This window comes from Gigantopelta aegis, chromosome 10 (genome assembly GCF_016097555.1).
Source record: "Gigantopelta aegis isolate Gae_Host chromosome 10, Gae_host_genome, whole genome shotgun sequence".
NCBI lineage: Eukaryota > Metazoa > Mollusca > Gastropoda > Neomphalida > Peltospiridae > Gigantopelta > Gigantopelta aegis.
The window spans coordinates 15060867-15086170 of record NC_054708.1 but is presented as its reverse complement, the minus strand read 5'-3'; the positions used below and the strand labels follow the sequence as shown (position 1 = coordinate 15086170).

At 34.4% G+C, this 25304-nt stretch overlaps 1 protein-coding gene across 1 annotated transcript in view; it reads right to left on the bottom strand.

Moving 5' to 3' along the window:
* Positions 1–25304, bottom strand: part of LOC121383044 (patatin-like phospholipase domain-containing protein 7) — a 48751-nt gene that overhangs the window by 16906 nt on the left and 6541 nt on the right. The window contains exons 4-20 of the mRNA XM_041512803.1: positions 24509–24600; positions 22356–22499; positions 17754–17913; positions 17285–17365; positions 16855–16916; positions 15703–15769; positions 14815–14895; positions 14051–14207; positions 12838–12980; positions 10610–10753; positions 10089–10166; positions 8403–8477; positions 6532–6665; positions 5713–5844; positions 4325–4498; positions 2739–3019; positions 1053–1116 (exon numbers count right to left, since the gene is read on the bottom strand). Of these exons, the coding sequence (XP_041368737.1) occupies positions 1053–1116; positions 2739–3019; positions 4325–4498; positions 5713–5844; positions 6532–6665; positions 8403–8477; positions 10089–10166; positions 10610–10753; positions 12838–12980; positions 14051–14207; positions 14815–14895; positions 15703–15769; positions 16855–16916; positions 17285–17365; positions 17754–17913; positions 22356–22499; positions 24509–24600 (2069 nt within the window). The remainder of the gene's footprint in view (positions 1–1052; positions 1117–2738; positions 3020–4324; positions 4499–5712; positions 5845–6531; positions 6666–8402; positions 8478–10088; positions 10167–10609; positions 10754–12837; positions 12981–14050; positions 14208–14814; positions 14896–15702; positions 15770–16854; positions 16917–17284; positions 17366–17753; positions 17914–22355; positions 22500–24508; positions 24601–25304) is intronic.

Below are 25304 nucleotides of genomic sequence, written 5' to 3'. Positions count from 1 at the left end.
AATAACAAAACTGGAACTCATTGACACTGAAATAAATAACAAAACTGGAACTCATTGACACTGAAATATAAATAAGAACCGGAACTCATTGACACTGAAATAAATAGCAACCAGAACTCATTGACACTGAAATAAATAACAACCGGGAACTCATTGACACTAAAATAAATAACAAAAATGGAAGTCATAGACACTGAAACATAAATAACAACCGGAACTCATTGACATTGAAATAAATAACAAAACTGGAACTCATTGACACTGAAATAAAAATAACAACTGGAAATCATTGACATTGAAATAAATAACAAAACCGGAACTCATTGACACTGAAATATAAATAACAACTGGAACTCATTGACACTGAAATAAATAACAACCAGAACTCATTGACAATGAACTAAATAACAAAACCGGAACTTGTTGACACTGAAATAAATATCAACCGGAACTTATTGACATGGAAATAAATATCAACCAGAACTCATTGACACGGAAATAAAAAACAACTGGAACTCATGGACAGGGAAATAAATAACAACCGGAACTCATAGACACTGAAATAAATATTAAATGGAACTCATTGACACTGAAATAAATAACCAGAACTCATTGACATTGAAATATATAACAAATGGCATTCATTGATACTGAAATAAATAACAACCTAAATCATTCATACTGAAATAAATAAGAACTAGAACTCATTCAAATTGAAATAAATAACCAGAATCACTGACACTGAAATAGATATCCACCGGACTCACTGACACTGAAATAGATATCAAACGGAACTCAAACACACTAAAATAAATAACAACTGGAACTCATTGACACTAAAATAAATAAAAACCGGAACACATTAACACTGAAATAAATAACTGTAACTCATTCACAGTAATATAAATAAAAACTGGAATTCAATTACAATAAAATAAATAAGAACTGGAACTCATTGCCACTGAAATAACTAACAAATGGAACTCATTGACACTGAAATAAATAACCAACAAAACTCATGTGTCGGTCCAATACATCTTAATGCTACTCACCTGTCCAGAGCAGCATTTCCCATTCTCTTTTTTATAATTTCACTTGTAAGTCTGGTAGTTGTGCCTAATAATATAAAGAAATAAACCTTTAACAGCAGCTGACCATAAACAATATCTTGGCTATTGAATGTTAAAGGTGATTCAATGAATGAATATCACTATGAAAATTATATAGTTAAATAAAAAGACAGTGTAAGGAGTTACAAACATCACAAGTAAATGTTAAAAAACCCCATAAAAGCTAGTATGTCTTTAGATTTTAAACATAATTCAGAGTCAATAAAAATGTTTCATTAAAGAAAAAAGAAAGAAATGTTTTATTTAATGATGCACTCAACACATTTTATTTACAGTTATATGGCGTCAGACATATGGTTAAGGACCACACAGATATTGAGAGAGGAAACCCGCTGTCGCCACTTCATGGTCTACTCTTTTCGATTAGAAGCAAGGGATCTTTTATATGCACCATCCGACAGACAGGGTAGTACATACCACAGCCTTTGATATACTGGATGGAATGAGAAATAGCCCAATGGGCCCACGGACGGGGATTGATCCCAGACCGACCTCGCATTGAGCGAGCGCTTTACCACTGGGCTATGTCCCGCCCCTGTTTCATTAAAGAAGAAGAAAAAAGTATAAAAATGCATTCTATGCATTTTAGTATGTATAAGGGTCATCCAAGTTTATCACTAGTCAAAAATAAAGCTTTCAGACAATGGAACATTTTTATTTAAAAAAACAAAACATCATCGGGTTTTAATATCAGAATAAAACAAACAATTATTCTGAGATAAAAATGACAATGAGAAAAAATGTGGAATCTCTGAAAGGGTCTTGAAAAGCAGGGTGTTCCTGTAAGCATCTCATCAAAGAACAAAATGTTTATTTTGTTTAACAACACCACTAGAGCACACTGATATATTAATCATCGGCTATTGGATGTCAAACATATGGTCATTTTGACAGTCATAGCGAGGAAACATGCAATATTTGTTTTATTTGTAGCAAGGGATCTTTTATATGCAACATCCCAGACAGGATAGCACATACCATGGCCTTTGACATACCAGTCGTGGTGCACTAGCTGGAACGAAAAATAGCCCAATGGGCATACCGACGGGGATCGATCCCAAACCAATCACGCATCAAGCGAGTGCTTTACCAGTGGGCTACATCCCCCCCACCCACCCCCCCCCCCAAGTCAAAGAACAATGACAAGAACAGTTTGCAGGCTGTGTTAAAATCTGAAAAATATATAATGATCAGACTAAGCCCTCAGCTGTAGCTGACAGGAAATGACACATGGGAGTCGCGCACTTGAAGGGATTGGAGAAATGAGGACTGGGATGTGGAGGTGGACAGTGAAAAAAGAATAAAGATAGGAGAAGCTGCCAGATTGGCAAAAAATAAAATGGAAGTTAAGGAAGAAAACCCCCCAACCCCCCCCCCCCCCCCCCCCCCCCCCCCTTAAAACCCCAACAAAATCTGGAATTTCAGAAACCTTTTGAGAATTTTATTTGTATTATTAAACTAAGCTAGCACTGACCTATGGCAAGCAGAGCATGTTGTAAAGCCACCACTCACATTTCTGGCTATCCAGAGATCGGCCTCGGGACAGACATGCTCGAAGCTCTATTGGCATATGAGTATGTTCAAAACATACCCGACCCGATCACTCACCTATGGCAAGCAGAGCATGTTGTAACTCCAGTGTGAAATTCATCAGAGGCACATCATCGGAGACGGGAAGAACGGCCACTGTGGCCAGGTTAGCCGTCAGTGCCAGGTTCTCAACGTTCGGTTTCTCGGCAATCCTGGTGCCAAGATTGACAGTATTCTGATTCTGTAAGCTACCCAGAATCCTTTGGCCTAACAAGTGAATCAGTCTGGTTACAATGTACGGATACTTGCGCTTGATCAAGTTCAGCAACCCTGAAGGCATTTTTGCGAGTTCGGTATCTCTATAAATATAATAAAAAGATGCATGTTGTATTCTAACTTCATTTAAGACTCAGATTCAAAAGATTACTATTTCAACATACAAAAAACCACATTATATTTCATGACACTGCATTCTTTCAGTGATACAGTTTTTAAAATAATTCTTGAATCTTTCTATAAAGCTTAATTCTTGCAGCACTAATCAACATATTAAGGCATACATGAACCATCATTTGATTATGATCTCAAACTTATTAAATTAAGAATGTTTTCTTTTACATTATACAATCTCCCCCAAAAAGTAAACAATAATTTAAAAGAAATGAGGGCTGTAAACAAGAGTACATGATGGGGATTATTATACATTGATCAAATTGCAAGAAAGTGTCTTTTAAATTGTTTTACTTTAACTGTAGTCCTATGGTTATTTTAAGATTAACTTTAACTGTGGTAAACCTCCAGCAGTTACCTGTTTATCACTTGTTTAATTGTATACAGTATGTAACGTCATCTTGTCCAGAGGCATTTATACAGGCCTACCACCTGTTTGCTAATCCACTTCATTCACAGAATAAATGGGGCCGAATTTATGAAGCCTATTTTTCTTAAACTAAAGAGTTTAACCTTCTGACTACTGCAGGCAAGATATCTCGCCTGACATCACGCCAGTCGACATACTGTACACTGTATACAATGCATTCCCCAATTCATATTTCCTGCCATTTTGCACACGATACTCACCTGAAAAGTTTTTTCTTAACAGAAAACAGTTTATTTTACAGCATGCATGGTTTTTGGCAAGTATTTTCGCTTGACAACAATGGCGGCATGTCATGGTCATTTTCAGAGATCGATAGCTGACTGTGACAGCTAATTTGGTACTAAATTTGATCATTTTACCAACAATGAAAATCACCAAATATATGAATCGTAGTTTTTTTTTTTTTTAAATTCTGGTCAGAAAACTACTTTTATCGGGAATAATGGACATAAATACTGGACAGCTGGCCACAAATGCCCGTAAGTAAACGCGACTTTTCCAATTTTTTGCCTAATTTTAATCACCATTAACTGATCTAAAATATCATAAAAATTACAAAAACCCACAAAAATAATGCTTACCGATTCATATTATGAACTTTATTTTATGTATTTATAAAACATTTAAGTGAATATATGTCAGTAAAAATTAGAAACTTGTACCCACTCAACGTGGTTTTTCTAAAAAAATGAATCTAGTAGCACTGAAAATGTATGTAGTTGCATGCGTGTAAAAGAAAAACGGGCTTCGTAAATTTGGCTCCATTTGTTTAAAAAACAGTTACCTGACAGCCATGACGGTTGTGGCCCGCTCTGTCTGTGTCAAGACCTCGACAATGCCGACCAGCTCCCCCCGTCCGTACTCTCCCACCAGCTCCTTCTTCCCCCCAGTCCGAGTGATCACAGACCGGAGGCGGCCGGTGAGGACGATAAATATACATTCAGAGTCATCACCCTGTCTGTGAACAAATTAAATATTATTACTATTAGAGTTCACTCTTTCTAGATAACCACCACCAAAGGAACATACAATGGCCTATATACTAGTATTCAGGAGATCTTTATAAAATACTACAGCTAAAATGTGTTTATGCACTGGACTTAAAATGCAGAGCCGGATTTAGACCTTGGGAGGCCCAGGGCACTTCAGGTTCAGAGGCCCCTCAACAAAGAAATTAAATTAGATGACAAATAAAAAAATGAACTAATTTTATAATTATTACTTTTTTTTTTATAAAGAAAGTCCTTAGTCTGGGGACCCCTCTGGCAGGGGGGCCCGGGGCATTTGCCCCCTTTGTCTCACAAATCCAGCACTGATAGAGTTAATCCCTTCAAACCCAGACCCAATGTAAACAGGAATTCCCTTAAGACAGGACATTTTTCACAGTCCCTTTTAAAATATCAATATAGAACAGAACCTCTTTAAACCAGATACACCTTAATTTTTTATTTGGTGTTATGGGTGTCCAGTTTAGAGGGGTTTCACTATATAATAAAACTTGTCACAAATGATATATATAATTTAGCCTTTATAAGCAGGCGATTTTTGTGTAACGGTAAAATAAATTTGTGTTCAGATGGATGTAGCTGATAGCAATTCCATACTCAGGACAATTTTATCTGTTATATGAAGTTGAGCTTTATGTATTCCCCAAACAATTTAAGTACAATTTACATGTGCATAAAAAGATAAAATAATGTGGCAATTTATTTACAGCCTTCAAAGACATGGACATTATATATATTGTGATGTCATATACATGCTTGAAATCTTACCAATATATAAATTGACTTTCTATATTCCTACATCGATGATCATGGAATATTTATAAGTTAATTCTAAAAATATTAATAATTTAAATATTTGTAAAATTTACAAATATTCAATATATTAAGTGGCGTTCTTATTATGCGATTAGTCAGATTTAATAGAATCATACTGTTAGACTAGATTGGTACAACATTAGTCTTATACACATATGATTAGTCAATACGACAAATCGCATGTGACAAGTTGGTGTGACAAATAACATAAGGAGAATGTTGTTTTAGTAATAACATATAAAAGGTAGAGAACAAGACAGTTAATAATGCAAGGTACTGACTTTAAATTTAGGACTGCAATAATACAAAGAGTAAAATTAGGTGTTGGTTTTTGTTGTTGTTTATTCACCTAAAAATAGCTTTGCCAGCATCTGCCATCTGCCAGTCGAGAGCAAAGTCAATTTGTCTCACAAATGGAGTCATTCTTCTCACGGTGGTATGAGCCACGTTCAGCACAATGTTTGGTTCCTCACTCATTATCCTGATAAAAACAAGACCACCAGAAATGACAATTTACTTCACAAGTTACAATTCAATTTTACGAATAAAAATATAGCAAAATATATTTTGAATCGTTCAGCTGATCCCACAAAATGTATTTACAATATTACCTTTAATAAGCTAATGAGTGGGGGGTAAAAATTATATTGAACTGCAGTTCAGTATTTAAATATTAAAACAAAATATTATGGTATTCTTCTTTAACCTGTTATAACTTCAAACGATATAAACCTAAATTGTTTTGTCAACATGATGTTTAAAATATAATTAAGGTGACAGATCCTAATTTTTAAACACAATAACATATTTTTCACTATTAAAGCCATTTTTTGTAACTGAAATCAGACATTACTTATAGTTTATTGATTATTTTATTGTACATCTGAAGTGTTTATTGTCATCCTGGTCTTTGTAATGACACAAAATAATTATAAAAATGCACATACCTCTGAGAAGTAACAGTTATGGAGATAAGATATAATTTTACTCAATCCAAATATGTGACAAGTTTCTAGATTAACCATATTTAGTGTCTATTTTCATGGATTCAACCAGGGTCTGTGACTTTAATGAAACTGGGTTTCTTTGAGAAAATATCATTAATTTTTCTAGCCTATCATTTTAAGATATCACAAAGGGTCATGTTCTAGTGACAGAAGGTATTTACGAGTAAAACTCCAGCTTGCTCATGCTTAGGACTATGGCATCAGTCTTGCAACGTATGGTGAACAGTGACGGCTCTCCTGTCAAAACGGCCAAGCTTCCCACAATATCTCCCGGGTTGGCTGTAAATACAATGGCCTGCAACAAGGAAAGGAGTCTTTGCTTAGTCACACCCAAGTACATAGTTTTAGAGGTTAATGTTACAATAAAGTAAAGTTAAAATCAAACAAAAATTGTGTTTGCCAAGTTGTAGTAAAAATATTAGGATACTGAACAAAATGTTCCTTTTATCATAACCACTTTCTGACAGGCATGCATGCTCTTTGATATACCATTTACAAAATGAATGAATAAATGAAAGTTTAGCAACACCCCAACACGAAAAATATATCGGCTATTGGGTGTCTTACTAAGGTAATGAATACAAAACAAAGATCAAAAGTAAATGATTCCAAGCCTGAGATATATTCAAATATATCAGTGTAAACAAATTGTCCATTTCCTATTCGGAACTCAACAAAATGATTAAATAGTTAAACATCTAAAAATGGACAAAATTAAAGCACAAAAATATCCGTAATAATTAGGTGTTTATTTAATTTACCAAACAGACAATAGATTTTAACATTTAAATACAAAAATAAAACACTTTAAAAAACAAAACAAAACAAAACTACAATTTTAGTTTTCAACTTTAAAAATAGAATACCCTAAAAAATTAGATGTTTAATTTAACCAAACAGACAACAGATTTTAATATTTAAATAAATTAAAAAAACTTTAAAAAACAAAACAAAACAAAAATACAATGTTAGTTTTCAACTTTAAAAATATGAATACCCTATAAAATTAGGTGTTTATTTAATTTAACCAAACAGACAATAGACTTTAACATTTAAGTAACTAAAAAACACTTTAAAAAACAAAGGCAACAAAAATACAATGTTAGTTTTCAACTTTAAAAATATGAATACTCTAAAAAAAAAAAGGTGTTTATTTAACTTAACCAAAGAGATAATAGATTTTAACATTTAACTGAACAAAACAAAAATACAATCATTATGTTAGTTTTGGACTTGGACAAAAAACACTATATCTTTTCACAAGAGTGAATAACATGAAAAAAACTTAAACAAAAAGAGGAGAAATAGATATTATTATACGAGCTTGTGTGTAGTACTACTTTACGAAACGAGTGTCAGGATTATTGTATTACCTGAGCGAGAGCTAGGGTAATACATAAACCCTGACATGAGTTTCGTAAAATCAGTACGATTCACACGCAAGTGAGGAAGCTGCATTATGTTATGACATCGTTTCACAAAATGACGTCATTCGTTGTGCATGTGAAATCATTATGACACACATGGGTCATACTGGTTATATTTCTCTGAATATCTTGAACTATGTGGATAATAAAGATTCTTACTATTGCTTAATTCATTGTTTTTTATGACTAGATGTAACCCGTGCTTTGCACTTCTATGATAATTGACAAAGATGGCAGCCTCCATTACACAATGAATTTATGGAATTCATCTGTGTACGCAATATTAGCACAAAAAAGATATTTGCGAAGTGCAGTACTGGGTAAGTACAAAGAAGCAGTACAAATTAAAAAAGGAGAAGTGGTCAGAATAATCGTAACCTGCAAAAACGACTTTGCATATTATACAGTGAAACCACTCTAAACTGGACACCCTCGGGACCAAATAAAATGTCCGGTTTTAAGAGGTATCCGGTTTAGAGAGGTTATTTTCTGTACTGATTTTTTAAAAAGGACTGAAAAATTTCCAGTTTTGGAGTGAATTCCAGTTTACAGAGGGTCCAGTTTTGAGAGGTTTCACTGTATAGATAATAAACAGATGATAGTACCTCTCTATTTTCTTCCCCAACAACCTGCTGAAGTTTCTGGAGTGATCCTGTTACAACAAATATCAGTGAGGCATCCTGTAGAAAATGAAAATAAAAAATAACATGTGTAATCCCAGGTGTGTGTGCAGGGGATGGAAGTGTAGGTTGGAAGCTCCCATACTCTAAGCAAATTTTAATTTTTTGGAATGTTATTTTCTGGGGGTGGGAGTATGACCTGCCTATCTCCCCCCAAAAAACTTTGCTTGCAAAAGTCTAGCCCCCACCCCAATCTGCACAATTTCCTGCACATGTGCCTAAAACCTGAATAAACTGCCAGTGAATGCAATATTAAACATTTACAAACAAAAAGAGAAATTGTGCAAACATTCTTCATTTAACAACAACGAAATAGCAGTTTACAAATTTACATGGGAAAACTGGCCTTATGGCTAATATGCTCATGGACTAAACCTTCTTCCCAAAACAGGACAAGTGACACATCCTGCTAGCCAATATGTAAATCATTAAACTATTATAATACGGGCCAGCTAGACAAAAATTATAATTTTTATATTGTAACTCAAGTGCATTGTATCATCTATAAACAGTTCAGGATATTAATAAAATAAAATAAAATAAAAAAACTAAATATATAATCTTAATCCTAAAACTGTCATGTCTTTTTTAGAATTATATTGAAATCATATTGAATCACGGAATCAACTAATTGAACTAATTTTACAATTTCTTTTTTATCTTATAAATTAAGCTTTCACATTCAAGTATAATTATAAACTATAAAACACTACAATGTATGTTCCTTCTTAAATGTAATGATTAGTTTCCATAGACATAAAACATGACATGGCAATGCACGGCTAGCTCTGCCACTCGCCAAATTCGCCAATTGCAAATTTTAGAAACAATTGGCAAATTTTATTTTAATTTGACGAACAAATTACATGTAATAATTGGTATTTTGTTGAAAAATAACTGTGTTTTTGCATTTTTAAAGAACATTTGGTGAAATGTTTCGCTCATCCAGAGCTAACCCTGGCAATGTATCAGTTTAGTTTTCGTTTCATTAAAGAGTTGTTCCCCTTGAGTTGGTAAAAAGTACTATGGAAATATGATTGTAATCACTTCACAACTGATGTTAATAACATTCAGTGATGTAAATGAGTAAATTACAACGATGCTGTTTTAGCGACTTGTGATGTCAGAAGAGTGCAATAACAGTTTTTAAGGTATTGGTATTGACCTATGAGGATAGCATAGGAAAATACGGTATTTATGTAACCGTTTTTTGTAAACCATATGGGTAATAAATACTTGTTTTATTATTATTTTTCTCTCTTCCATCTGATGTTGTTAAGAAGTGGTTTTGTAATTCTAGCAGAGGAATAAATGTGTAAAGGCTTATATAGAATGCACATGGCGTGTGCGTGTAATCTGGCTAAAAAATACATTGAAATACATACATTAGTTTCAATGAGAGCGTCCAGATTGGATGTGTGCATCTGCAAAATATATCCGGCCAGCAGCAATGAAATAATGATATATGGTATATATGCCCAAAATACAAGCCGCAGATGCATCAGACACAACAGTCGGGACCGCACACACACACACACACACACACACACACACACTGCATCCAGTCTCTACAAGCCGTAAAAAGGTTCAGAACCATTCTATTATCCTAACCTGCTGTCCTTGTTCACAAAGAATGCTTCCAGCTTTCACCTCTTTCATATGAATACGGGCCTCCAACAATTTCGGATTCTGTAAAACAACACTTCAGTACAACTACTAATCAACTGACAATTCAACATAAAAACAATAAAATATGTAAACATACAATACTGGTAGTCATGACAAACTAAACTATAGCATAACATACTTATTTTTTTATGTATTTCCACCGTCAGCAAATATTGTCAATTGTTTTGGATGCAACAAATTCTGTTGCCATTTTTTAAATACATTGTACACATTAACAGGTCAGGGATATTCTCAGTGTCAATATGATGAAAACTGTATTTGCTTGTGACCTAGATTACCGATAAGATGTCAACGAAATTGAAGTATGACATGTCAGGAATGGATGATCCATGTTAAAACTACTTAAATCTTAAAAAAATATTCCTGATATTGGAGCTCAGATAATTCCATCTAAAGGTAAAAGGTAATTAAAACAAATGAATGACTATTTACTGAAATCAAACCTTTAAACCGAGGACTTCAATGAGATCTCGCTGAGCCACCTCCAGTCTCTGTTCTGGGCTACAGTTAGACAGCTGACTGATGTTCTCGTTCGATCGCTTCGGTCTTTTGCTACCAAGAACTGAAGACTGCGATTCTTCATTTCCCTGGAATACACATTAATAACAGGATTATTCACAAAACTTCAACCATTATAACTTCCCTGGAATACATGTTAATTACATTATTAGTCACAAAACATCAATCATTATCACTTCCATGGAATACACATTAATTACATGATTGGTCGCAAAACTTCAATCATTATCAAATCCCTGGAGTACATATTAAATACATGATTAATAGAAAAACTTCAATCATTATCACTTCTCTGAATACATATTAATTACCTGATTAGTCACAAACCTTCAATCATTATCACTTCTATGAATACACATTAATTACATTATTAGTCACAAAACTTCATTCATTTTCATTTCCCTGGAATACACATTAATTTCATGATCAGTTATAATTTGTTTTGCTTTAGCAACACCACATTATTTATTAATCATTGGTTATTGGATGTCAAATATTTGGTAATTTTTATATATAGTCTTAGAGAGGTAAACCTGCTACATTTTTACATTAGTAGCAAGGGACCTTTTATATGCACCATCCCACAGATAGGATAGCACATACCACTGTCATTGATATACCAGCTGTGGTGCACTGGCTGGAACAAGAAATAGCCCAGTGGGCCCACGGGTGGGGATCCATCTTAGACTGACCATGCATCAGGTGAATGCTTTACCACCGTGCTACATTCCACCGCTATAGTTTGTGAGAAACTGAATTAAACATGAAACTGTAATGCAAAAGTGGACATCATCAGAAAAGTAATACCTATACCTTGCCTTTTCACTTCATAAGGGCCAGACAAAACCTGCTCCCCCCCCCCCCCACCTACCCATCCCAAGTGATCAAGAAGTTTGTGTGGTCATTGGATGTCAAATATTGCTAATTTTGACCTATAGTAGTCATAATAGCTGTTGATGCATGGTATTATGGTCTATTAGAGTGCACCGTGTAGCACAATACCTCTGACTTCAGCACTCAAGGTTTCTGTTAAGAGTTACCTCACCATATCAGTCTAACCTCTACCCATTGACCAGTCCAGCTTGGGTGTCCCTAACAGAAGCCAAAGCTCCTGCTGGCATAGCTCACTGGGTCACTGAGAGATACAAGCCCCCTCACCACGTCAAGGAATGGACTATGAAGGGGTGACCTAGTCTTAGAGTGCAAACCCACTACATTTTTCCATTAGTAGCAAGGGGTGTTTTATATGTACCATCCCACAGACAGGATAACACATACCACAACCTTTAATACACCAGTTGTGGTGCACTGGCTGGAATGAGAAATAGCCCAATGGGCCCACCGATGGGGATCGATCCCAAACCGGCCAAACATCAGGCAGATGCTTTACCACTGGGCTAAGTCCCGCCCCTCCCAAGTGATTAACAGGTTTACTACCCCAGCGACCACTCATAACGGCGGAAATATTTTTCATATATTCTGCATTGGTGTAACGTACAATACTATTGGATGATTTGACACTTAAAAACCACGATTTTGCAAACACACAAAATGACCTCACATAGCTTAAAACAGTTAAAGGAATATTGTCACAGACCACTGACCTATTAAATGGTCTAACGAAGTATTACGTGAAACATGTATTTGATTTGTCCCTAAATGTACTTGATTCAACAATCTACATAACCATCGTACTCCACTTATTAATGATATTTTGTAAAAAAAAAATTGAATTATGGCAATGGTTTAGTTACGGTGATGCAATAGCCAGATTTGGTTTTTAAACATTGATGTAATTTTCATTTATTATCCACTTTTGGAGAAATACGGTCCTTAAATCCGTAACAGTATGCCTTTAATGTTTACAGCTTTCAATGTTAAATTTGTAATAAAATTAGTGGATAACTATGTTGTATTTGACCACTTGCGGATATTAGTGCTGGCTTTACTGTTGCAAATTAAGTTTTACCGGCGATGCATAGAGTGGACTGTAAAATGGATATTTTTATACATGTAAGTGTATGTATATAAAAAAAATAAAGGCTTTTAGAGAAAGAAAAAATAGTTGGGGTAATAAATAAAATTTCACTTGGGACATAAATTTTATAACTAGTAACTTGTTTATTATCTTCTATTTATAGCAAGAATGTACCTTTGTATTTTTCGCCTCCTGCTGCTGCTGATTTGCTTTCCCGGATGAAGAAGAGTGTTCCTGTGGAGGTACTCTCGCTCTCATACATGCCGTGTCGAAGTCAGACAGACGGACTTCGGTACCAACACTCACTTTAGACCTTGCTAAAAACAAAACATTGTAGAAAACTTGAGGTGTTTTCTCTTTTAAGAATACTTCACCTGGCCTCAACACAAATGCATATTCCCCTAAGGATAGTAGTCTGGGGCCTAATTCACAAAGGTCTCTTAGGCTCTGTTAGACAACAAAGCATCCTCTTTGCAAGTCTTTTTGCATTGTACTGCAAGATCGCAAAGTGGCGAGAATTTAGTGAATTAGGTCCCTGGTCCGAACATCCCAAACGGGACGGCCTAAAATTCTTCTACCGTCTACCATGTCCTCCTTCCTGTCCTGGTTACTTGACTGTAACTTCCTTCTTTTTCCTTTGGGTTGAGGGCAGGTGAAGTAGAAAACAAATCGCACTGAACAGCATAGTATCTCATATGTGATTCTGTATGTACACTGATCATTGTAATATCAGAAACATGATTCTGAACTTTTACACCGTTCAACTGGATATCTGAAGTGTGCTTTTGAATTTATACTGTTCAACAGGATGTGTATAGTGTGATTTTGAATTTACACCATTCGAGGGCATATCTGTAGTTTGATTTTGAACTTACACAGTTCAAGAGGGTATCTGAAATATGGGTTTGAACTTAAGCCATTTCAAAAAGGCATTTAAAATGTGATTTGAACCTACACAGTTGAAAATAATATCTAAAATGTGATTTTAAACTCACACCATTCAAGGACATATCTAAAATTGACTTTGAACTCAAAATATTTAAGATATCTCTGAAGTATGATTTTGAACTTACACTGTTCAATATGCTATATGTAATCTGATTTAACATTCACACTTATCAGCTGGGAATCTGAAGTGTGGTTTTTAACTTACACTGTTCAACAGGGTGTCTGTAGAGTGACTTTGAAATTACACCATTAGAGGGTATTCGAAATGTGGTTTTGAACTTACATCATTCAAGAAGGCATTTGAAATGATTTTGAGCCTACACAGTTCAAGGTATCTAAAATGTGATTTTGAACTTACATTGTTCAACAGGGTATATGCAGTGTGATTTTGAAGTTACGCTATTCAAGCGAATTGTCTGAAATGTGATTTTGAACTTACACTGTTCAGAAGGGTCTCTGAAGTGCGATCCTCTCCTAGCCTCCGAGTCTATGAAAATGTCATCAGCAGTGTAAGAACTGTAGTGATGCATCTTCAGAGGGCTTCCCTGAGATTTCATCAGCTGGTCTGATGGCAGCTTTTTGGTACGAGGTTTTTGCTAGAGAAAAAAAAATACAGAGAAGACCATATGCTTGTAGTTATGATGGTAGCAAGAGGGTTTTTTTTACATATCTAGTACTTATGATGGTAAATAGATGTTTCAATATCTGGTTTTTATGATGGTAGGTTTTGAATTCTTTGGTGCTTATGATTGTAGATTGGAGTTTTCAATGTCTGGTGCTGATGATAGCAGAGGGAGTTTCTTAATGTTTGATGCTTTTGGATAGTAGAGGGAGTTTTTAAACTGCTTTGTGTTTATGATGGTAGAGGGAGTTTTTGTATGGCTGTTGCTAATAATAGTAGTGTAACATTTTAAATGTCTGGTGCCTACGATTGTAGAGGAAATACCTGATATTCTAACACTTATTTCAGGGATAGCTCTGGATCAGCAGAAAATCGTGCCACTTTATCTATTAAAATTCAAAAATTGTATAAACCCAGTTATTTCGTAACAAAATATCAATAATTACAGTAACTTTAAATTATTTTGCCAAATTAAAATAAAATTCGCCAATTGTTTTTAAAATGTGTAATTAGTGAATTTGGCAAGTGCCAGAGCTAGCCCTGTATTTGAACCTTTTCAGAAATCCATGTGTACTACTTACAGATTTTATGAGTTCACTGCTAAGACCAAGATAGTTATGAAGTGCCATGAACGTCACTCTCTGTAAACGTATCATTATGATCTAAAAGACAAAGCTGTATATTAGAAAATGAAATATTTGTTTAAATATACCAGTGGCTATTAGGTAGTATGTACATGTACATCCGCTACATCTTCAAACAGAAGTATCCTATCATTCTACCTATGTAATTGAAAGAGCAACCATGAACAAAATATACCCTAAAATAGTCTTCTGTAGACTTTTTCCAGAAGGTGTGTACATAGTGTGTGTAAACATCAACCGAGTATGTTAATCGATATTTGTCATGGCTCTGCCTCGACAAATACCGATTAACTAGATGAGGTTGATATTTTACATATTAAAAAACATGAGTAGCGAATTCTATTTATCCTACAACACTTCTAAAATAACATTTTAATTAAATTTTAGTAAATCACAGTACTAAAGTCGCCGCCATCAGTAATATGACACCATCACGATTAGCACAAATTAGTTTGACATCACGCATTTTAACTATTTTAACATTTAACAAAATCACTTACATATTAAAGTTGAAGTTTGTTTTGTTTAACCATACCACCACAGCACATTAATCTATTACGCATCAGTTATTTGATAATTTTTGACTTGTGTTCATTCTTCCAAACAAGACAGCACATACCACTGCCTTTGACATACCAATTGTGTGGCACTGGTTGAGACAGGAAAAACACTCATCAGAGAACTGGCTCCACTGAGGTGGTTTGATTCTAAGGTACAAGCACTAACATTTCAAAGACAAGAAACATTTTTATTTGTGTATATATTGCAGCTGTTTTATGAAATTCCCCTAGACTGATGCCATGTGGTGACAGCTGAAAAACTAACCTGTACCACTCGCACCGTTGACTCGGGAAAACGTTCAAACATCGACCGAAACGCATGAGCTGGAAGTCTGCAAGAATAGAGCACATTAACAGATGAAACTAAATAACAAACAAATGAAACAGCAAACCATAAGGCGATACCACAGGTCAGGTCAGTGTTTAACATGCACATTCGGAACAAGCAGTTGTAACATACACCTGTTCTGGGCACAGGTGCCGGCCTCAGCTGGCTCCTCTGTCCAGGACAGGAAAGGAGTGGAGTGGGTTGGAGGGGGGACCGCCTGCACTGGCAAGGGAGCACCAGCAGCCTGACTGAGGTCGGTAACAGGCAGAGGCCACTCGAGGCCTTTATAAGAGAATAGCCATGAGAATTACATACAAGACACCATTACGATTTTTATCAGCTGCTATGCAAACAGCTATTCTTGGATGAGGTACCTGTATCATGTAGCATCACATTTACAGTACCTATTAGTTTATCTCGCTGTTGAATTATTATCACCCCTAAAGACCCTCAAAAGTCCAATTTATACACATTTTAATTTATTATTAAATCTTAATTACCAAGTGACATACATATACTCCTCCACCCTTTAACACAACATCAATGATCTTCGAATAACCAATAACAAACGTCCTTGAACTCTTGATAATATACAGGCTCCATGTTGGCAAATATATAACACATAAGCGTGCTAGAGCATTTTTTACTACCCCTGTATTACATATATCACTGAGTGAAAAACAATTTATAAAGTATTATGATATTAAAAAAATGTCATTGTGTGGAACATATAATAAGATTTATAGGATATTAAATGAGCTTTCATTTCGAATCAGGTTTGTGTCATGAGAGAAATATTTTTCAATTGTCACTAGCTTTAGCAAATGACAATGAAAATTATTTCACGAGGGACATAAACATAATACGAAATGGTAGCAAGTTTAATATCCTATATATTAGCCATAACCAATCTTAATTATACCACTGATCTAGTTTGGCTGATATTCTGGTACGGTTATAGAGGTGTCAATCGATGACATCATTGTATGACATCGAAGTGTATGTCCTACTTGACATTCTAGTGGGACATAACACTGATATAAACCAAGATATCTGTAACCATATGGGTAATAAATTTGTAAAACATACCTCAGTATAATGGAATCAACTTCTGCTCTCGCTGAAACTGTTTTGTATGGAGCTGGATGGCCCTGACAGAAAGAATTACAAATTTATATGATATTAAGCTACATAATCACAACTGAATATTTTAATTTTGCCACAAAAGGTATTTAATGATTTTTGGTGTAAAGAAATGACAGACCATTTAGTTTCCACAATTAAATTCCAAAACAAAGTCGATTATGTAATAAAAGTAATAATAAATATATTAAATAAATGAATAAAAATAGCAGGCTTAGGTACAAAATAACCAATATGTAGTAACACATGCAATCATATTTCTTCGTAAATTAGGAAGAAACTTTAAAAACTTTTTTTTACATTAATTTATCTTTTGTAATTGTTATCATTATGGTATAAAAATTGAGTGAATACTTTTAAATATCATTAAACTTACCGTGAGAACATCAAGAATACTGAGCAGACTATGAATGCTGTCTCCAGTGTTCACTTCCTTCACCAAATGCTGACTACCATCCTGTCAAATATAACATGTAACTACATGTAACTATAGTAACAAAGCGCACATGCATCTGTGTGCATGCAGGATGGGAGAATCATCACATAGCATAAATAGTTTTGATTAAAGTTGTTCTGTTATTATTTCCAATCAGTCATACGAGCACGATGTTGGGTGAGATATCTCACCTGCGGTAGTCATAAGGTTAAAGATTTATCCTATCAAAATCAAGAGATGACAAATATAAACTGTTGCAAAGTTATAACTATGACTATGAACTATTCTAACATGCTCCTATACCACTAAGGTTTCAGGTATGTCCATCATGGGTCCTGTCTCTGGATAGCCAGAGACTTGACCCGGGACATAGCAAACAATAACATAACTTAACTAGCATCAGACTTACCTGTTCTGTAATAAACACATTGACGCATCCACTTTGAAGAACATAGATGCTATCATCCAAATCACCAATTTTGAAAAGAAAATTCCCTGCTCGGACAACCATGGATTCCATGAACTTGCACAATTCCAAGAAAAAGGGTTTTTCAAGATGACCAAAGACTCTGGAATAATAATTATAATATTTAAAAACAACATTACCAAAAGAAATTATTCAGCAATCACTTGATTATATCATCTTGCATTATTATATTGTTAACTATAGTACTAAACATACTATGATCATGCAGGTTTGTGTCTTTTTGCATGTTTTTTTCTTCAATTCACCGAATTAATTTATGAAAGGAAATGACTGTGGGTACACTGGTGTGGTTTGTACCGTAAAATGCAATTAAATCCAATATATTTTGTGAAAATTATTTTATGCCCCCCCCCCCCCCCCAAAAAAAAGTGAAAAGAAGAGAGAAAAATTAGGAGAAATGAAAAGGAAAGAATGAAAACTTAAAAATAGAATCCAAATCCAAATCCTGGAACCTTCTTAGATTGGAAATATCGTTATTTGTATTTAGTAATATACGGTATCCCTCAAGTTACCTTACAATCGTTATTTGTATTTAATAATATACAGCATCCCTTAAGTTACCGTACACCCAGGTTGATGATAATCTTGCAAGTAATCGTCGTTTGTATTTAATAATTTACGGTATCCCTCACGTTACCTTACACTCAGGTTGATGATAATCTTGCAAGTAATCATTATTTGTATTTAGTAATATACGGTATCCCTCAAGTTACCTTACAATTAGACTGATGATAATCTTGCAAATAATTGTTATTTGTATTTAATAACATACGGCATCCCTCAAGTTACCTTACACTCAGGTTGATGATAATCTTGCAAGTAATCGTCATTTGTAATTAGTAATATATGGTATCCCTCAAGTTACCGTACATCCAGGTTGATGATAATCTTGCAAGTAATCGTCATTTGTAATTAGTAATATATGGTATCCCTCAAGTTACCGTACACCCAGGTTGATGATAATCTTGCAAGTAATCGTCATTTGTAATTAGTAATATACGGCATCCCTCAAGTTACCTTACATTCAGGTTGATGATAATCTTGCAAGTAATCGTCGTTTGTAATTAGTAATATATGGTATCCCTCAAGTTACCTTACACTCAGGTTGATGATAATCTTGCAAGTAATCGTCATTTGTAATTAGTAATATACGGCATCCCTCAAGTTACCTTACATTCAGGTTGATGATAATCTTGCAAGTAATCGTTATTTGTAATAGTAATATACGGCATCCCTCAAGTTACCTTACATTCAGGTTGATGATAATCTTGCAAGTAATCGTCATTTGTAATTAGTAATATACGGCATCCCTCAAGTTACCTTACATTCAGATTGATGATAATCTTGCAAGTAATCGTCGTTTGTAATTAGTAATATACGGCATCCCTCAAGTTACCTTACATTCAGGTTGATGATAATCTTGCAAGTAATCGTCGTTTGTAATTAGTAATATATGGCATCCCTCAAGTTACTGTACACTCAGGTTGATGATAATCTTGCAAGTAATCGTCGTTTGTAATTAGTAATATATGGTATCCCTCAAGTTACCTTACATTCAGGTTGATGATAATCTTGCAAGTAATCGTCATTTGTAATTAGTAATATATGGTATCCCTCAAGTTACTGTACACCCAGGTTTATGATAATCTTGCAAGTAATCGTCATTTGTAATCAATAATATATGGTATCCCTCAAGTTACCGTACACCCAGGTTGATGGTAATCTTGCAAGTAATCGTCGTTTGTATTTAATAATTTAGGGTATCCCTCAAGTTACCTTACATTCATGTTGATGATAATCTTGCAAGTAATCGTTATTTGTATTTAATAATATACGGCATCCCTCAAGTTACCTTACATTCAGGTTGATGATAATCTTGCAAGTAATCGTTATTTGTATTTAGTAATATACGGCATCCCTCAAGTTACCGTACATTCAGGTTGATGATAATCTTGCAAGTAATCGTTATTTGTATTTAGTAATATACGGCATCCCTCAAGTTACCTTACATTCAGGTTGATGATAATCTTGCAAGTAATCGTTATTTGTATTTAGTAATATACGGCATCCCTCAAGTTACCTTACACTCAGGTTGATGATAATCTTGCAAGTTATCGTCATTTGTATTTAATAACATACGGTATCCCTCAAGTTACCATACAACCAGATTGATGTTAATCTTGCAAGTAATTGTCATTTGTAATTAGTAATATATGGTATCCCTCAAGATACCTTACATTCAGGTTGATGATAATCTTGCAAGTAATCGTCATTTGTAATTAGTAATATATGGTATCCCTCACGTTACCGTACACCCAGGTTGATGATAATCTTGCAAGTAATCGTCATTTGTAATTAGTAATATATGGTATCCCTCAAGTTACCATACACCCAGGTTGATGATAATCTTGCAAGTAATCGTCATTTGTAATTAGTAATATATGGTATCCCTCAAGTTACCGTACACCCAGGTTGATAATCTTGCAAATAATCGTCATTTGTAATTAGTAATATATGGTATCCCTCAAGTTACCATACACCCAGGTTGATGATAATCTTGCAAGTAACCGTCATTTGTAATTAGTAATATATGGTATCCCTCAAGTTACCATACACCCAGGTTGATAATCTTGCAAGTAATCGTCATTTGTAATTAGTAATATATGGTATCCCTCAAGTTACCGTACACCCAGGTTGATGATAATCTTGCAAGTAATCGTCATTTGTAATTAGTAATATATGGTATCCCTCAAGTTACCATACACCCAGGTTGATGATAATCTGGCAAATATCGTATTAGGCGACCTTAGTTTGACCCTAAATATCAAGTACAAAATCATCGAGCTCATGTATAAGCCGAAGTCATCTTTTGTCCAGTTGTACATTGTATTTATTTCGATAATACTGTCAACAAATAGATTTGTGCTTTTCTTTTTCATTATATTTTTTCCACTTTAATTATTACAGACATATTAAAGTATTCCATGTCGTGCAAAAGTAATTTAGCACCAATAACTCATAATAGGAAAATAAACAATTCAAGCTGTAACAATATATCACTGCACATAAGTAATAAAGGATATTATATGAGTGTCCATGACAGACGATGTTTACGACACGAGTGCCTAAATTATTATGCGATAATTTAGGCACAAGTGTCGTAAACATCGGCTGTCATGGACACGAATGTAATATTCTGTTTATTACCGTAGAACTGTCTTGCTAAATGAACATTCCAGTCATTGTTTACAAACTAACGTTTCCTTAACGACGGAGTAATGTTTGTTCATTGATGTCTTGAAAACCAAATCACAATCTGTTCTAAAGTTACGTGATATTTATACACCCATAAGTTAGGAGTACACATGTATCAACAGCTGTAAATTGTAAAGCATGTGTATACTAAAAAGCAAACAAATACACAGTAATTGAAATAATTAGTTTTGAATTTGAATGACATTAGTATTCCAATGATGTCACTTTGCATCTCCTTACAATAACTATAAATTGGGTACATGACATTTCCGTTTTAAGAATGCTGGAAAAATTCCAGTGCAAAATTGCTATTGAATTTAAAAAATTTTGAACATTATTAACGCACCTGAATGTGTTTGAAGAAAATCTTGTGATTGAAACATTGTACCTTTTACTAAATATGGCTTTCAAGTAAAATTACGGTAAGATATGCTACATTTATTATGTACGAAGCCAAAACAAGGGTGCAAAAAGTGACTCGTCGACCGTAGTATAGATTTCAAACAGTTATGAACGTTATATTCATAATTAAGTGTTTGATGTGTCACAACTACATCGTAATATAATACAAGTTTAAACAACGTTAAACAACAATGTCAGGAGGACATACGATTTAGTTATGACATACGAGAGAAATTGTACGATAAATATGACCCTCGTCATGCTGTACCTCGTAGGTAATAAATTAAATTATTCACTGGACAGCAAATAATAAACTCATTAATCCCGGTTTTCCCCCCAAACAGAAAAATGATTCTGTGGTCCATGGATGTTGTTTACACTCTCTGCAGGTGGCAAAATCGTGTGATCCAATCAAATAAGAGCTAACAAAATGATATAGACAGAGGTGTCAAACAAAGGAGGCGGACGGTTGGAAAGGATACGTTTCTACCATTGAAATGACAATAAAACAAATAATTATTATTATTCATCAAACTATTAATGCATTCAAGAACAAACAACTACATAATATTGCATGATGGGGTGTTTTATATATACTGTGCACAAATTATTGTTACATAAGCTGTGAAAGGCTGTAAGGGTCTGATCAAATTTCGATCAGAATTTTATGAACCAATTTGTTGCCCTTGTGTATAAGCTGACCCTCTTCTTTTGGAAAGTATTTCTAGACTTCAAAAGTCGGCTAATACACAGCAATATTCGGTAGTAATACACGGCATCCCTCAAGTTACCGTACACTCAGGTTGATGATAATCTTGCAAGTAATCGTCATTTGTATTTAGTAATATACGGTATCTCTCAAGTTACCTTACACTCCTTAGCATGTACAGAACTTCTGGTGGCAGTCTACTATCCATTTCTTCAATATCTGACCAGTCAGCTTCAAGGAATGACTGTGGAGGTTCTTTTACTCTTAGCTGTGGACTGCTTTCTTTCCGTCTCTGTAAAAACCTGAGCAGAGACCAATGAATGCACTTTATTATTCATATAGTTAAAAATAAACAAAACAGAAAGAGATTTATAGGATATTAAACAAACTTCCATTTCATATCATGTTTATGTCCCGAGTGAAATAATTTTCAATTGTCACAAGCTTTAGCGAGTGACAATGAAAATTATTTCACGAGGGACATAAACATGATACGAAATGGTAGCGAGTTTAATATCCTATTTATTACCTATAATCGATCTTAATTTATATCACTCATCTTGTTTCATTGACGTTCTTTTAACTTGTAAGGTTGTAATGCACCAATTGATGACGTCATCGTGTGATGTCAAAAGTGTTATGTCCCACTTGGCATTCTAGTGGGATGTATCACTTTGATATGTACCAAGATATTTTAAGCATATGGGTAATAAATATGTTTACTGCTATCTGGTATCTAACATATGATTATTTTGACACTTGGCTTACTATTAGAGGAAAGTGTCTTTCCATCTCTGTAAAAACCTGAGCAGAGACCAACCAATGCACTTTGTTATTCATATAGTTAAAAATAAACAAAACAGAAAGAGATATTTCTTTACTGCTATTTGGTATCTAACATATGATTAGTTTGACACTTGGCTTACTATTAGAGGAAACATGCGCCAACAAAACGGCTATCAAAAACTATTTATATTAACAGTGTACAATTACTTATTATATTTATGTTAATGTAGGCATTCAATTAAGCTTAAAATGTGACTCTTGTGTTTTAGTTTAGAGTCAGCACAAAGTAAATGCCAGCCTTACAGCAGTTGTTATGACCATTGCATCTTCACAGTTACATGTTCTTAGTCGGATTATGTGCCATTAATTTATAAACAAATACAGTGGACTCTTGTCTTAATCTGATTCACTTGGGACTGATAAAATATGCTGGTGTAGACAGAGTTCATCCAGAGTTACGGTTCTTGAGATATACTGATCAGAAAATACCAACATAAATTAAATGTTATTTTAACCAAACATTTGGACTATGTGTAAAACATCTGTGAAAGCAAGGCTAAGCAATGCCTATTTTAGTGATTGGTATAAACCTGAAAGATATTTGCATTTCTAAGAAACCAGTCAAATTCAAGATATATTAAAAATACAACTGGTCGTCAGTGAGAAGCGGGCTGGGACACAACTTCGGACACAATTTTTTTGGTCGCTCCCATATTGTAAATTCAGTAAGACAATGCAAAAAGGAAGCATTATTCGTATTTATGCAAGTACTAGTTTTAACAAAACAACAGATTGGTATGATACAATAAACACATACAAATAATAATCCGATTTATCTTTCTACCAGCACTCATTACAACAGGCATGGTTCACTGTTTATTAAGCCTGCAAATAGGCGCGATTATTTCATAACACTTTCTTTGGTGTCCTAATTACTAGGGAACTGCCGACATTGTTTAAAAGGTGACCACTGTCTTGTCTTGTCTTGGAAGACAGTAGAGGTAAGATTGCGTGCTAGTGTAGACAGAACTAATTACTACATAAACTGTTCTTTTGTTCTTGAATTTGCATCCAAAGTCTGGGATAGACAGCATCCGGTGTAGGCAGTTTTATTCCTAATAAATTAACGGTAGCTGGACAGGACTTTAAAACTGTGATGGCTTACACAGAATGCTGGTTTGGACAGAGTCCACTGTATTCTGAAAGTCATGTTCACTACCAGGCCCCTAAATTCAAGGACCATAACTCTGTCAAATAGGGATAAATTTCATTGTTTTGACAGTTATGGCCCTTGAATAAATTCCCATGAAAGGTAAACTATCTGGTTATAACTGTCAATATTGGTAAATCCCTATTCAAACCAAACTTGATCTATAAATGTACATAATAAAGCTATAAACAAAATTTCAGCTCAATATCTTGAGGAATTACAAAAAAAAAGTCTAGACCGGCAAGGGACTTAAAAAATAAATAATAATAATAAAAAAAAAAAAAAAAAGCTTCGACAGAATAATTAAAGGCCTACCTTTTTAGTCGATTCACCATTTGTTTGCTGCTGTATTTCCTCCGGCCAAATGATTGTCCATTGCCAATAGTATTTCTAGTGAAACTTCTAACCTGTAATAAAATAAAATATTATTCAGCCGAACTATTCAACCAACTATTCATAGTCATTTACAATTATCAACATTTTTATGTGTGTACAAACCATATGCTAGATGGGTTACCCATACGCAAGCAACACATGTTACCAAATTATCTAATACACTTAAAAAATTATCCCAAAAAGTAATTTTTTAAACAAAATATTAATTATTACATGAAATTATTTAGCCAAACTAAAATCAAATTCACCAATTATTTTTCAAATTCACAATCAGTGAGCAGATATAGCCCTGGCTACAGGGGAGGGTGTTAATGCCAGTATGTTTTTTTAAAGGGGTAAACAATGTTCCTTGCAAAATCAATATTGATGTTTGCTTTTAGGAAGGAGAGAAGATAAAAAATATATATATGCTTTGTATGCTGTATGCTGTATTGTTAGTTAGAGAAGATGTGTTTTTATTGAACAGACCAATTAAGTGCAATTTTATGTTTGGTGCACACCTACTAATTAATGACAACTTGACTGTCGGGTCAGCAATAGTCTAAAAATGTGCAACTGCACACACCAGCCAAGGCACACACCTACTCAGGGGTGCAGAAAGTACTCGCCCGCTCGCCAAATGAGAGTAACAATTCTGACGGACGAGTTAAAAAATGCAACTACCAATTCGACGGGCAATCAGGGTTTTTTTCTGACTCACTGTATTTTTGTTTTT